Below are 15,916 nucleotides of genomic sequence, written 5' to 3' on the forward strand. Positions count from 1 at the left end.
CCGCGCAACATATGCGTCTACGGCTTACATGGTGCAGACGTTGTCTGATATGGCGTCGACAGCAGTGGCGAAGAGTGGCTTTCAGCGACGAGTCGCATTTTTAGCTTCAACACGCCGACGGCAGAGCTGGAGTACCGACGACGTAACGAGCGTTATGCCAATAATTGTGTGCGGCAGGTGGACAGATATGGAGGGGGGAGTGTTATGGTATGGGCGGCCATCACTTACACTGGCAGAACAGACCTTGTACATGTCCCAGGTCAGCTAACAGCCCAACGTTACTGCAACGAACTTCTCCAGCGTCACGCCATACTTTTCATCAACGCAGAAAATGTCATCTTCCAGCACGACAATGCACGACCACATAGCGCACGTATAACAACAGACTTCCTGAATCAATACAATGTCGGAGTGATGCCATGGCCTTCAAGATCACCTGATCCTTAACCCCATCGAGCATCCTGTGGGATGAACTAGATCGACGTTTACGGCAACGTAACCCTGCGCCACAAACAAACATGGGCTACAATTCCCCAGCCTGTGATTCAAGCATTATTTGATTCCATGCGTAGGAGGTGCCAAGCCGTCATTGCTGCTCATGGGGCTCATACTCGATATTAGTGTCCATGACCGTGACCTTGATACGGTGGCCTAATCCTGTTGATTTGATAGACGATTTCATTCCAAGTGATGATCTGATCATGTTTAACAAGTTTCAATTTTACATCTGTGGTATTGAGCAAAGATATGATGCTATAAATTTGCAATCCAATTTCTAACATATACCAGTTATGCGTTTCTTTTTTTGAAGAGTATATAAATGTCCTAACCATGTAAAAATGCGTAGTGATTCATTTGCAGCCCTATATAACTGGTTGGTTAGTAATGCTAATATGAACAAATGTTGTTATCCAGATTCGGGCATTTTCGTTTAATTCTGGCAAAAACCAGCCTGCCCCTTTACAAACATTGGATCCTGTACATCTATGGACAGACAGGCGTGCGTGTTCCAGGTAGGGTCTGATTCCCGGACACACATTTTTTTTGGTACGGCCTCAGTGACAGCTTGTTATAGTAGCGACTTCGTTCTTGATTACCGGCCTCGGTGGCGTCGTGGCAGGCCATCGGTCTACAGGCTGGTAGGTACTGGGTTCGGATCCCAGTCGAGGCATGGGATTTTTAATCCAGATGCCGACTCCAAACCCTGAGTGAGTGCTCCGCAAGGCTCAATGGGTAGGTGTAAACCACTTGCACCGACCAGTGATCCATAACTGGTTCAACAAAGGCCATGGTTTGTGCTATCCTGCCTGTGGGAAGCGCAAATAAAAGATCCCTTGCTGCCTATCGGAAGAGTAGCCCATGTAGTGGCGACAGCGGGTTTCCTTTCAAAATCTGTGTGGTCCTGAACCATATGTCTGACGCCATATAACCGTAAATAAAATGTGTTGAGTGCGTCGTTAAATAAAACACTTCTTTCTTTCGTTCTTGATTACTCAACTGATAGAACTGATTGCATTAACACTTCTCAGTCACACGTTTAGAATTGTACTGCTATAAAGCAAGACATCAGCATCGTGGACTTCACCGTTCGTTTACTCGATGCAGCAACGGACCACGAGTCTATGGAGTCTAGTTTTAGTTTGTTTTAAAGGTATTTCATCGTGTGAACGTCACAGACTCTTGTTTCACTCTGTTGTAACTTTATCCAGATGTGTTACAGATTTGTAGATTAACTAAATTTAGTGTCCATTTTAAGGGTTAAAACTAGGGCCTGAGGGCGGGATTTAGCTCAGTCTGTTGAGTGTTCGCTTGAGGTGCTTGCGTCACAGGATCGAACCACCTCGGTGGATCCATTCAGCTGAATGGGTTTTTTTCTCGTTGCAACCATTTCATCAAAACTGGAAAAAAGCCGTGGTATGTTGTGGGAAAGTACATATAAAAGATCCCTTGCTTCATTAGGAAAAATGTAGCGGGTTTCCTCTGATGATTACGAGTCAGAATTACCAAATGTTTGACATTCTATAGCCGATGATTAATTAATCAATGTGCTCCAGTGGTGTCGTTAAACAAAACAAACTTCTTTTTTTTTAAACTAGAGTCTGCGACTTTAAAGGTACACATTCCTCTAGAAAACAGTGTCTGTACAGTGTGTATTCTTACCTGAAGAAGTTAAACGTTTGTTTTGTTTTTAAAAACTAGAGTCTGCGACTTTAAAGGTACACATTCCTCTAGAAAACAGTGTCTATACAGTGCGACTTTAAAGGTACATATTCCTCTAGAAAACAGTGTCTGTACAGTGTGTATTCTTACCTGAAGAAGTTAAACGTTTGTTTTGTTTTTTTAAAACTAGAGTCTGCGACTTTAAAGGTACACATTCCTCTAGAAAACAGTGTCTATACAGTGTGTATTCTTACCTGAAGAAGTTAAACGTTTGTTTTGTTTTTTAAAAACTAGAGTCTGCGACTTTAAAGGTACACATTCCTCTAGAAAACAGTGCCTATACAGTGTGTATTCTTACCTGAAGAAGTTAAACGTTTGTTTTGTTTTTAAAAACTAGAGTCTGCGAATTTAAAGGTACATATTCCTCTAGAAAACAGTGTCTGTACAGTGTGTATTCTTACCTGAAGAAGTTAAACGTTTGTTTTGTTTTTTAAAACTAGAGTCTGCGACTTTAAAGGTACATATTCCTCTAGAAAACAGTGTCTATACAGTGTGTATTCTTACCTGAAGAAGTTAAACGTTTGTTTTGTTTTTTAAACTAGAGTCTGCGACTTTAAAGGTACATATTCCTCTAGAAAACAGTGTCTATACAGTGTGTATTCTTACCTGAAGAAGTTAAACGTTTGTTTTGTTTTTTAAAACTAGAGTCTGCGACTTTAAAGGTACATATTCCTCTAGAAAACAGTGTCTGTACAGTGTGTATTCTTACCTGAAGAAGTTAAACGTTTGTTTTGTTTTTTAAAACTAGAGTCTGCGACTTTAAAGGTACATATTCCTCTAGAAAACAGTGTCTGTACAGTGTGTATTCTTACCTGAAGAAGTTAAACGTTTGTTTTGTTTTTTTAAAACTAGAGTCTGCGACTTTAAAGGTACATATTCCTCTAGAAAACAGTGTCTATACAGTGTGTATTCTTACCTGAAGAAGTTAAACGTTTGTTTTGTTTTTTAAACTAGAGTCTGCGACTTTAAAGGTACACATTCCTCTAGAAAACAGTGTCTATACAGTGTGTATTCTTACCTGAAGAAGTTAAACGTTTGTTTTGTTTTTTAAAACTAGAGTCTGCGACTTTAAAGGTACACATTCCTCTAGAAAACAGTGTCTATACAGTGTGTATTCTTACCTGAAGAAGTTAAACGTTTGTTTTGTTTTTTAAAAACTAGAGTCTGCGACTTTAAAGGTACATATTCCTCTAGAAAACAGTGTCTATACAGTGTGTATTCTTACCCGAAGAAGTTAAACGTTTGTTTTGTTTTTTAAAAACTAGAGTCTGCGACTTTAAAGGTACACATTCCTCTAGAAAACAGTGTCTATACAGTGTGTATTCTTACCTGAAGAAGTTAAACGTTTGTTTTGTTTTTAAAAACTAGAGTCTGCGACTTTAAAGGTACACATTCCTCTAGAAAACAGTGTCTATACAGTGTGTATTCTTACCTGAAGAAGTTAAACGTTTGTTTTGTTTAACGACGCCACAAGAGCACATTGATTTAGTAATCATCGGCTATTGAGTGTCAAACATTTGGTAATTCCAACATAGAGTCATAGATAGGAAAGCCGCAACATTTTCCATTAGTAGCAAAGGATCTTTTATATGCACCATCCCACAGACAGGATAGCAAATAACCACGGTATTTGATATACCAGTCGTGGTGCACTGACTGAATCCAGAAATGGGCCCACCAACGGGGGATCGATCCTAGACCGACAGCGAATCAGGCGAGCGTGATACCACTAGGCTACAACCCGTCCCCACTGTTCATATACAGGACTGTAACTTGATTGGAACAGATATACGGATGTATTAAAGGGACAGACCTTAGTTCTAATATCACAAAATGCATTTTTCATATTTTCAACTAAACTAAATTAACTAAACTTAGAGTCCATTTTTACAAGTTGAAACTAGGGTGTGCGCCTTTAAATACTAATACTAATAACAAGTCCGTTTTATATAATGATATAAATCACGTGTAGTGCGCGTTGTGTGGAAACCGGTATAGGCACTATTTAAATACTAATACTAATAACAAGTCCGTTTTATATAATGATATAAATCACCTGCTCGTTGTGTCGAAACCGGTATAGGCACTATTTCAAAACATAATATTTTTAGTTTGGTTAATTTTTTCCTTCTGTTAATTTTTCTTCTCCTCCCCCCCCCCCCCCCCTTTCTTTTTCTTGTAATTTCATAAATCATGATTTTCTAGTATGGATTTAGTTTAACAAGGATACGATTTACAAAATGATGTAGAAGTCTATCCATTATAAGATGATGTTTCATTTTCCAGATGAAGTGCACACTGTTGCTGATACTGCTAGTGGCCCTCACGATAAGCCATCCGACAGAAGGCAAAATCAGACTGCGAAAAATCTGGCATAAAATAAAGGCGATAGCAGAAATAATAAACAAGCTACGCAAGCGAGGTATGATATTATTATAGGTCATCATATGTACCATCTCTCCCTCTCTCCCTTCCTCTCTCTCTCTCTCTCTCTCTCTCTCTCTCTCTCTCTCTCTCTCTCTCTCTCTCTCTCTCTCTCTCTCTCTCTCTCTCTCTCTCTCTGTGTGTGTGTGTCTCTCTTTGTGTCGGTGTCTCTCTCTATCCCCCTCTCTCTCTCTGTCTCTCTGTCTGTCTGTCTCTCTATCGCTCTCTTTGTACCTGTCTCTCTCTGTGTGTGTCTCTGTCTCTGTGTGTGTGTCTTTCTCTGTCTGTCTCTGTCTCTGTCTGTCTGTCTCTCTGTCTCTCTCTGTGTCTGTGTGTCTCTGTGTCTATGTATCTGTGTGTGTGTGTGTCTCTCTCTCTCTCTCTCTCTCTCTCTCTCTCTCTCTCTCTCTCTCTCTCTCTCTCTCTCTCTCTCTCTCTCTCTCATTTCCAAATAGATGGAAGTTACTATGGATTATTGGAGTTGTGTTTTTGGACATGGAGGTTAAAGATAAATAAACCAATCACACCAGCAAGAGCAAGGATGCATACACACAGGCAGAACAGGCAGACAGTCAGGCAAGCCAACAAATAAAACAATATGTAAATCAAGCAACTAACGAGCTATCCAGCCTGTCTGTCCGTTTGACTTATGTCTTTGTGTGTGTGTGTGTGTGTGTGTGTGTGTCTGTCAATATATGAAATAGCCCGATGAACCAAATAACTGATCAATCAAATGAGAAATAAATATGAAGAAAAACCTATTGTATTTGGTTCTCGCCTATTGGATGTCAAATTGGATGAGAGTGTAATAGTTCATATTTTTTTTTTTCAGATCTCGCGGAGTTTGAAAATAACATGGACGGACTAACGGATCAGCTACAACTGGAAGATGCCTTGGACACGCCGGTTGCTCGGGAAATCCTGAACGAAGATGGTAAGAGGAAACAAATAAAACCACAGCGTCTTTAACAGTGTTTTAAAGCTAAAATATCACCTCTCCACCCTTAATCCACTAACGCAAAACACAAACACAAACATTTTACAGTTACATGTATATAAAAATCGTGTTTTCAGTATCAGCGAATCTCGTCAGCCATTTTGCTGCAAAATAATACGTCTCGTCTCCATTCAATTTGTAATACGTTGTCTAGGGACCCAGTGGTAAAGCGTTCGCCTGATACGCGATCGGTCTGGGATCGATTCTCGTCGGTGGGCCCATTGAACTCTTCTTTTTGTTTCGTTCAAGCCAGTGCTCCACAAATGGTGTAACAAAGGCTGTGGTATGTACTGTCGTGTCAGTGGGATGCTGTATATGAAAGATCCTTTGCTGCGTGGCGGCAGCATGTTTCCTCTCGTTATTCCTGACGTTACGTGGAGGTATTTATACTATGATTTAAAGCGTATTATCCAGTTATTCCTGTCCTAATCAGAGCCCCAGGTATGATATTTGCTGACCTATCCCTTGCTTTTGTACCGGTCTCGTCTAAGACTGCATATCAGAATTATCAAATGTTTAACTTGCAATAAGTTAATTAATAAATCGATGTGCTTTAGTGGTGTCGTTAAACAAACCAAACTAAGTATCTAACTGACATCCAAGCACGCTGTCCTGGACACACACATAAGTTATATGGGTTGTCTATCCAGGAGAGGCTTTATATCTCGAGTTCCCTATTTAAGCCGTTAAAATTCGCTCTGGGTGTATGTCCTGGACAGAGAAGCCGGCCGAGGTCGGCTCTTGTGCCCAGGATAGGCGTGCGCTACAACAGCTTGCTCTGAATGTGCACGTAAAGCCCTATGACCTGACCTGCTCTGGGTGGAAGATAGTTACGGCATCGTAGCAAAAACCGTCAACCATCAGAAGTCAACGCTACATTATCGTATCTCTAGATGAAAGCTGGTACACGGTGCGAACCCATTACCTACCAATCGTAGGTCCGATGGTTTAACCACTACATCACCGAGGCCAAATATTAACTGTTATAAATGATCAATAGTATACTCTTCAAAAAAGTATGGGAATTTAAAATGCAAATGGCATTACCAATGATTGGAACCGAGACCAGCTTTCAAAAATGACTGTCTAGGAAAGAACGTTCATGGCTGCACAACCTAACACCCAAATACAGCCGAACATGTGGATGTGCAACACGTAGTAGCCGCGTACACGTGGGTTGGGAGTCCGTTTTGACACTTCACAGAGTGGTCGATAGATCGCTTTAAGCAAGGTTAACAGTAGTACTCACTCAGTCTTAGGGGCGGGACGTAGCCCAGTGGTACAGCATTCGCTCGATGCGCGGTCGGTCTGGGATCGATCCCCGTCGATGGGCCCATTGGGCTATTTCTCGTTCCAGCCAGTGCACCACGACTGATATATCAAAGGCCGTGGTATGTACTACCCTGTCTGTGGGATGGTGCATATAAAAGATCCCTTGCTGCTAATCGAAAAGAGTAGCCCATGAAATGACGACAGCGGGTTTCCTCTCTCAATCTGTGTGGTCCTTAACCATATGTCTGATGCCATATAACCGTAAATAAAATGAGTTGAGTGCGTCGTTAAATAAAACATTTCTTTCACTCAGTCTTATGATCCATTAACCTTTGTTCTTTCGATGTTATGCATTGTTTGTCTTTGAATTTGTGATGCGGCGTCTACAACATGAAGAACGCCTTGGGGATATTGGCATGCTTCAAACCGCGTGGTTTAGCCTATATGTTCAATATTTCACCATCTGTGATCTGCAGACTATGGAATAGATACCAGCAGACCCAAAATGTTGATGACCGACCCCGTTCAGGGCGTCCCAGGTCAACCACATGAGTCCAGGATCGATTCATCAGAAGCCAGGGTGTAGGAAATCAAATCGCTGCACAGTTACACCTGGCGGTCTGAGTGACGGGTCAGACGACCATCTGCATGTTCGGCGACCACGATTCGCCACATGGTAAACAGGTGCCAATGGTGTACACAGCGTCGAAACTGGGGGGATCGTCGATGGTCTCGTGTAATGTTTTTTGATGAGTCCAGATTCACTCTCAACTTCTTGGATAGTCTATTCCACTCCTCTTGCACCGCCTGGCCAGGTTCAGCTAAAGTAGCCGGCGGCCGTTCACGTGACCGTACACGTCTCCCGTTTGGCGACGTCGAAATGAACACCAAGCAAATGTCAACCTCAGGCCACATAACAGATTTGGTGGTAGTTCAGTTATGATGTGGGGTGGCATCACTATGACTGACAGAACACTACTCCATATTGTTCAAGGGAGAGTCAGTCACTGGTCAAGTACTACCGGGATAGCATACTGGCACCGTTTGCTCGCCATGCTGGTCGACGATTTTTGTTTCATGATGACAATTCATGGGCCCCACCTTGCACATATCATAAATTACTATCTTCAGCAGCAAAACGTTACCAGAATGCCATGGCCAGCAATGAGCCCTGACCTCCCCCACCCCCCATAGAGTACGTCTGGGACATGATCGGGAGACGTGTCCGGTGATGTCAACGGCCGCCGGCTACCTTAGCTGAACTTGGCCAGGCGTTGCAAGAGGAGTAGGATAGTAGAACATTGATACGTAGGATTCCTCGTCGAATAAACAAATGCTTGGCGAATAGTGGGGATATTACCCATTATTGATCAAAAGTCGTGAACGTACAATTTTCAGCTGTCATCCCTATTTTGTTTCAAGGTCGTTTGCAGCCATACAATCTGCTGCCAACACGAACTCTTGGTTGTCTTTTCTTCCCAATTCCTTTATTATTATCATGCATATATTCCTAGACAGTGATACCTCTTGATACTACTTTAATTGGCTGTTATTTCCTACAGTCACCTACTTTAGTTTGAAGAGTATATATGTAGGTGTTATCTGCCCTTTCTCTCCAGGAAACTCCGAGGCCTCTATGGAAGAGTTCCAACGATTCATTGCAGAGATGAGCAAAGTGGAATAAATTGACATCAACACCTGGTAAGGATAAATCCAAACTTCTTCATATAGGGATAGGAAAGCAAATTTTATTATTTGCACATAAAAACACGCGCGCACACGACCGACCGCAGAGACCCAGAGACAGATAGACACGGACAGAGATGGAGCGATGAAGAGAGAAAGAGAGAGAGAGAGCACTTATCGGAGAATACAATATTTATTGATTGATTGAAAACATATTTTACTGCATAAACAAAGGATTGGGAACAAGTTTGCCATCTCTTCTTTATGCATTATACTAATGTTAGTGGCGACAATTACATACATTATAATATAATGGTAATCATTTATACATACATACATATATATATACATATATAATATATATATATATATATATATATATATATATATATATATATATATATATATATATATATATATATATATATATATATATATATATATATATATATATATATATGTATGTATATATATATATATTATTTCAGTAACATTCAAATTGAGAACAAAAATATATACAACAGGATTTTGAAAGAAACTAGAGATACAGGGAAAGAAGCAAAGATAGTATAATATTATAACTTGACAATGCACAAATTGGGAAGGTCACATGATTTCCACGCACATGCATGAACGCACACATGATTTCCCGTTCCAACCAGTGCCCTGTACATCAAAGGCCATGGTATGTACCGGATTGTCTATAAGAAGTGCTTTGTTGCTAAGAGTAGCCTATGTGACGGTGGCAGGTGTCCTCTCTTTTACCCTATGAACCAAACGTTGAAATAACCATATGTTAGACATCAAATATCCTAAGACTAGTTCAAAACGTGTTAAGGTGTCGTTAATTTGTATTGGATTTTTTTTTTAAACATTACTAATGCACTTAAATGTGTTTGAAGAAAATCTGTAATGAACAAAATATGGATTTTAAGTGAAATTACAGTGAGAAATGTGATATTTATTGTGTATGAAGCCAAAACAAGGGTTCGAAAAGTGACTGTATAGCCTTCAGAAGTCAGAAAAACACCATTAGTGAACTGTTTGATGCAATTTCGTCATGCCAAGCCTCAGTGAAAATGACAGATGCCGAGTCATAGGGATGCTTGAATCTGGAACCTCACAGCGTGACGTCCACAGAAACACCATATGGCACTTACGGCAACGATATCAACAAAACAACCAGGTCAGGGACCGTCTCCGTAGCGGTCGACCACCCGTGACAACCCCTCGCCAAACAGGTTCCATCCAGCAACCCTCACAGCCCATACCATCCCTTTCTCCAGCGTTTAGTGGCATCAGTGAGATGACGGTGCCAGGGCCCCGTTCCACGAAGCGATCTTAGCCCTAAGATCAACTTAAGTGCATAGGGTAGCTATGCGCCTAAGGTAATCTTAGGGATAAGATCGCTTCGTGGAACGGGGCCTAGGTGTTTATCAATGCTCAAGGTGGACACACTCGCTACTGACTGTGTGAACTTCGCTCTGGACCCCCTCTAGTGATGTGGCTCATTTGCATATGGCAGGTGCGCCCTTTCATGGACTATTGCTCGTTTCCATACCTTCGGACATTTCTCTTTCCATGTTATAACGTTTCCAATCTAATTAAAATTAGCTCCACAATTACATGTGGATCTAACATCAGCCAGTTGGAGCTCATGTCCACCAATCAAAACCTTACTTGCAGAATCCAGTGATTTAAAACTAACAACACTGCGTAGTCCCCAATGTCCAGGTAACATTTCGTCTGTAAATAATAATTTAAATATTGACCAATCACACTTCGCCTTTTATAACGTTATTTGGGAGCATACAAATTCTAAAAATATCGGGCGAGTCTATTTTAGTGGCCGCAGTACAGCGAACCATACCAATATGTATGGGGTGGGTTATCAGTCTTCAGTTTTACATTACAAATTATTTATTTTATAAAATAAAACATGTTTCAAGGCATTCGTAATTCACATGAAACATGTCGTATACCCTCAGGATAATTCGGAATGTTTTCAAATTATTTTTAAATCACTGGCAGGATTCTGCAAGTAAGGTTTTGATTGGTGGACATGAGCTCCAACTGGCTGGTGTTAGATCCACATGTAATTGTGGAGCTAATTTTAATTAGATTGATAACGTTTCATACACGGCAGTAAAAAGTTATCGTAAATTATCTTTGTTTTTTGTATGTCACAATAACTTTTGCCTTTTAGTTTATAAAGAGTATTATATAACATAACTAACTCATTCGGTGTTATTGATTGGGGATACCTGTGGTCTGTTGTTATTAATAATACGTGTTTCTTGTCTTCTCTTTCAGATCTGCCAGAATATCCACGACAGACTGTTAATGAGATAATCTCTCTTTAATACAAATAAAATTTGCCCAAACCAATGATGTTGTTGCTGTTTTCAACTGGTGCTCGATAACGAAGATTAATAATTGGGCATAGTTGTCGTTACTCACTTTGGATTAGGGACCCGCCAGTTGTCTGTTTTAGCTCATTCTGTGATCGAAAGGTAAAAAAAGAGTAAAGTTTGTTTTATTTAACGACGCCACTAAAGCACATTGATTTTTTATCTTATCATCGGCTATTGGACATCAAACATATGGTCATTCTAACATTGATTTTTTAGAGGAAACCCACTGTCGCCACATAGGCTACTCTTTTACGACAAGCAGCAAGGGATCTTTTATTTGCGCTTCCCACAGGCAGGATAGCACAAACCATGGCCTTTGTTGAACCAGTTATGGATCACTGGTCGGTGCAAGTGGTTTACACTTACTCATTGAGCCTTGCGGAGCACTCACTCAGGGTTTGGAGTCGGTATCTGGATTAAAAATACAATGCCTCGACTGGGATCCGAACACAGTACCTACCAGCCTGTAGACTGATGGCCTAACCACGACGCTACCGAAGCCGGTTGATCGAAAGGTTGTTTAACGTTATACTTGAAACACCCTCGTCGGTGGGCCCATTGGGCTATTTCTCGTTCCAGCCAGTGCACCACGACTGGCATATCAAAAGCCGTGGTCTATTGGATTAGGGACCCGCCAGTTGTCTATTTTAGCTCCTGCGATCAAAAGACTGTTTGACGTCATACTTGAAACACCTTCATCGGTAGTCCCATTGGACTATTTCTCGTTCCAGCCAGTGCACCACTGGTCGTAGTATGTGTTATCCTGTCTGTGGAATGGGTACTGTTGTATGTTTGTCATGCCGTGTATCATCAGGTCTGAGTCACATTAGGTACTGTTGTATGTTTGTCATGCCGTGTATCATCAGGGCTGAGTCACAATGGGTACTGCTGTATGTTTGTCATGCCGTGTATCATCTGGGTTGAGTCACATTGGGTACTGCTGTATGTTTGTCATGCCGTGTATCATCAGGGCTGAGTCACAATGGGTACTGCTGTATGTTTGTCACGTCGTGTATCCTCAGGTCTGAGTCACATTAGGTACTGTTGTATGTTTGTCATGCCGTGTATCATCAGGGCTGAGTCACAATGGGTACTGCTGTATGTTTGTCACGTCGTGTATCCTCAGGTCTGAGTCACATTAGGTACTGTTGTATGTTTGTCATGCCGTGTATCATCAGGGCTGAGTCACAATGGGTACTGCTGTATGTTTGTCATGCCGTGTATCATCAGGGTTGAGTCACATTGGGTACTGCTGTATGTTTGTCATGTCGTGTATCATCAGGGCTGAGTCACAATGGGTACTGTTGTATGTTTGTCACGTCGTGTATCCTCAGGTCTGAGTCACATTAGGTACTGTTGTATGTTTGTCATGCCGTGTATCATCAGGGTTGAGTCACATTGGGTACTGCTGTATGTTTGTCATGCCGTGTATCATCAGGGCTGAGTCACAATGGGTACTGCTGTATGTTTGTCACGCCGTGTATCATCAGGTCTGAGTCACAATAGGTACTGCTGTATGTTTGTCACGCCGTGTATCATCAGGGCTGAGTCACATTGGGTACTGTTGTATGTTTGTCACGCCGTGTATCATCAGGTCGGAGTCACATGGGGGACTGTTGTATGTTTGTCACGCCGTGTATCATCAGGGCTGAGTCACATGGGGTACTGTTGTATGTTTGTCATGCCGTGTATCATCAGGGCTGAGTCACGTTGGGTACTGCTGTATGTTTGTCACGCCGTGTATCATCAGGTCTGAGTCACATTGGGTATTGTTGTTTGTCATGCCGTGTATCATCAGGGCTGAGTCACAATGGGTACTGCTGTATGTCTGTCATGCCGTGTATCATCAGGGCTGAGTCACAATGGGTACTGCTGTATGTCTGTCATGCTGTGTATCATCAGGTCTGAGTCACAATGGGTACTGCTGTATGTCTGTCACGCCGTGTATCATCAGGTCTGAGTCACAATGGGTACTGCTGTATGTTTGTCACACTGTGTACCATCAGGGCTGAGTCACATGGGGTACTGCTGTATGTTTGTCACGCCGTGTACCATCAGGGCTGAGTCACAATGGGTACTGCTGTATGTTTGTCACGCCGTGTATCATCAGGGCTGAGTCACAATGGGTACTGCTGTATGTTTGTCACGCCGTGTATCATCAGGGCTGAGTCACAATGGGTACTGCTGTATGTTTGTCACGCCGTGTATCATCAGGGCTGAGTCACAATGGGTACTGCTGTATGTTTGTCACGCCGTGTATCATCAGGGCTGAGTCACATGGGGTACTGCTGTATGTTTGTCACGCCGTGTACCATCAGGGCTGAGTCACAATGGGTACTGCTGTATGTTTGTCACGCCGTGTATCATCAGGCATATTAACCAATTACAATACAGAACACACTCTCCTTCAGTTTACAATCATTAATAAATCAATGTGCTCCAGTGGTATTAATTGTTAAAACAAAACAAACTGATTTCGAGACATTTTTGACAACTGTTTATTAGTGGAAATGTCATCTCTGGCAGATGCAGGGTTTGTGTTTTTAAGGACACTGAATGCAAATGTAGCATAAATTGTGTACGAGGGTCTAGACTATGGCGAGTAAAGGTTTTAGGGGGCTAGGGTCATGCTCGGAAAATACAATGAAAAAAAGAAACTTCGCTTGGAGCAGGAGTTTTTCTACCCTCACCCCCCCCCCCCCCCCCCCCCCTCCTTCCTGGGTCTACATGTGACTGTCCCCTAGGCTTGCACAAAATTTACTAAAATTGCTAAGCGTGCACATGGTATTAATAAAAAGTGAATATTTTATTAAAAGTAAAGTTTGTTTTATTTAACGACGCCGCTAGAGCATATTGATTTTTTATCTTATCATCGGCTGTTGGACGTCAAACATATGGTCATTCTGACACTGTTTTTAGAGGAAACCCGCTGTCGCCACATAGGCTACTCTTTTTACGACAGGCAGCAAGGGATCTTTTATTTGCGCTTCCCACAGGCAGGATAGCACAAACCATGGCCTTTGTTGAACCAGTTATGGATCACTGGTCGGAGCAAGTGGTTTATACCTACCCATTGAGCCTTGCGGAGCACTCACTCAGGGTTTGGAGTCGGTATCTCGATTAAAAATCCCATGCCTCGACTGGGATCCGAACCCAGTACCTACCAGCCTGCAGACCGATGGCCTGCCACGACGCCACCGAGGCCGGTATATATTTTATTAATTACATAAATGTTAAGGCTACTTTAATTTTATATAAAAGTCTGATTTAATTTTATATAAAAGTCTGATTTAATTTTCTAGTTTGTGTATACCTAATCTTATGTACCGGCCATCACTGGCGTAGCTAGGATTTTATGGGGTGGTGGGTGGAGAGGGGGGCAGGGGGCTACTCACATTATGTATGTATGATTTTATAACATTTAATACAGTGGGGAAAAAGAAAGTTGTCTGCCATCAAAGTGAATTTGATTTCAGTTTGACGATAGATATATCGAACTAGTGTATAACGTAAGATTTGAAGGTTGTTATATACCAAAGAAAAATAAGAATGCATTTGCTATCAAGGTATGCAGTGCAGCACTTGCTGTTGAATCTCAACCTTCTGGAGGTTTTAGAAGAAGGAAATAACATAACAGAATCTCAAATGCATGCATGGAGCAAATTGGCACATACATAAATACACTTTGCATGACCTCTGGACTAGGTGCAAATTTATTCAAATAATTTTACTCATGTAAGTAAATCTAACACACAATGTATACTCTTCAAAAGAAGAAACGCAAAACCACATTGTCGTAACATTTGGAGAATTGATTTAGTTATTGAATGGTGAGTCCGATAATTACCAAATGTTGCAGGATTGTTCACAATTCACTCTAGTCCATTGTGAGTAAGTGATAGGACACACCACCAAGGTCAAGGTCATCTGGAGTCAATACCGGGTGTGGCCTCCGCGTGTGTTGACAACTGCCTGGCACCGCCTGCCCATTGAAGCAACCAGAGTACGGATGACGTCCCGGGGGATGGTGGCCCACTCGGCCTGCAAGGCTGCTGCCAGCTCGGGCAGGGTCTGGGGCTGTGGTTGTCGCTGTCGGAGGCGTCGGTTCAACTCGTCCCATAGATGCTCAATTGGCTTCAAATCCGGTGATATCGATGGCCAAGGAAGGACATTAATGTTGTTGTTCTGTAAGAAAGCCGTTGTGAGACGTGCTGTGTGAGGCCTGGCGTTGTCATGTTGGAACACTGCGTTGGCGTTGGCCATAACTGGAACGATGTGTGGCCGGAGGATCTGGTCAATGTAGCCCTGTGCATTCAGGTTGCCCTGCACGTGGACCAGGTCAGTTCTGCCAGTGTGTGAGATGGCTGCCCACACCATGACACTACCCCCGCCGAATCTGTCCACTTCCTGCACGCAGTTTGCCGCATAACGTTCACCACGACGCCTATACACGCGACATCTTCCATCATGACGTCGGAGCAGAAATCGGGACTCGTCACTGAACCACACCTGTCTCCATCGCAGTTGAGGCCATTGTCGATGAATCTGGCACCACTGCAGTCGGAGTCGACGGTGTTGTGGTGTTAAGATGACACCTCGAACTGGACGCCTGGCACGAATTCCTACCTCACGTAGGCGGTTCCGTACGGTCTGGTCGGATATCCTGCGCAAACCTAGTATTGCTGCGGCTGTGGAGGTGGCAGTAGTCAATTGTTCCCGAAGGTGGCGTACCCGGATGTAGCGGTCCTGCCCGGGGGTAGTGACCCGTGGTCGACCGGATCTAGGGAGGTCACGTGTTGATCCATGTTGCTGGTAACGGTCCCACAGTCTGGAGATGGTGCTTGGGGACACATGGAATGCCCTGGCAACGGCCGTTCTGGATTCGCCTGCGTCTAGTCGGCCG

The 15,916-nt window shown here is 42.6% G+C and overlaps 1 protein-coding gene across 1 annotated transcript; it reads left to right on the forward strand.

Moving 5' to 3' along the window:
- Positions 1 to 28: 28 nt before the first annotated feature.
- Positions 29 to 10,983, forward strand: LOC121377997. Its single transcript, XM_041506094.1, has 5 exons — positions 29 to 259; positions 4,507 to 4,642; positions 5,477 to 5,578; positions 8,533 to 8,614; positions 10,913 to 10,983. Exons 1-4 carry the CDS (start codon positions 29 to 31, stop codon positions 8,595 to 8,597), a joined length of 534 nt encoding a protein of 177 aa, XP_041362028.1. The 3' UTR covers positions 8,598 to 8,614; positions 10,913 to 10,983.
- The last annotated feature ends 4,933 nt before the right edge of the window (positions 10,984 to 15,916 follow it).

Source organism: Gigantopelta aegis, chromosome 7 (genome assembly GCF_016097555.1).
Source record: "Gigantopelta aegis isolate Gae_Host chromosome 7, Gae_host_genome, whole genome shotgun sequence".
In the NCBI taxonomy this organism is placed as follows: Eukaryota; Metazoa; Mollusca; class Gastropoda; order Neomphalida; family Peltospiridae; genus Gigantopelta; species Gigantopelta aegis.

Excerpts from the sequence above, each read along its gene's own strand:
- LOC121377997 (XM_041506094.1), top strand. The coding sequence starts at position 29 with ATGGTGCAGACGTTGTCTGATATGGCGTCGACAGCAGTGGCGAAGAGT. Across the intron at positions 260-4,506 it reads AGACCTTGTACATGTCCCAG|ATGAAGTGCACACTGTTGCT; the intron begins GTCAGCTAACAG and ends TTCATTTTCCAG. Across the intron at positions 4,643-5,476 it reads AAACAAGCTACGCAAGCGAG|ATCTCGCGGAGTTTGAAAAT; the intron begins GTATGATATTAT and ends TTTTTTTTTCAG.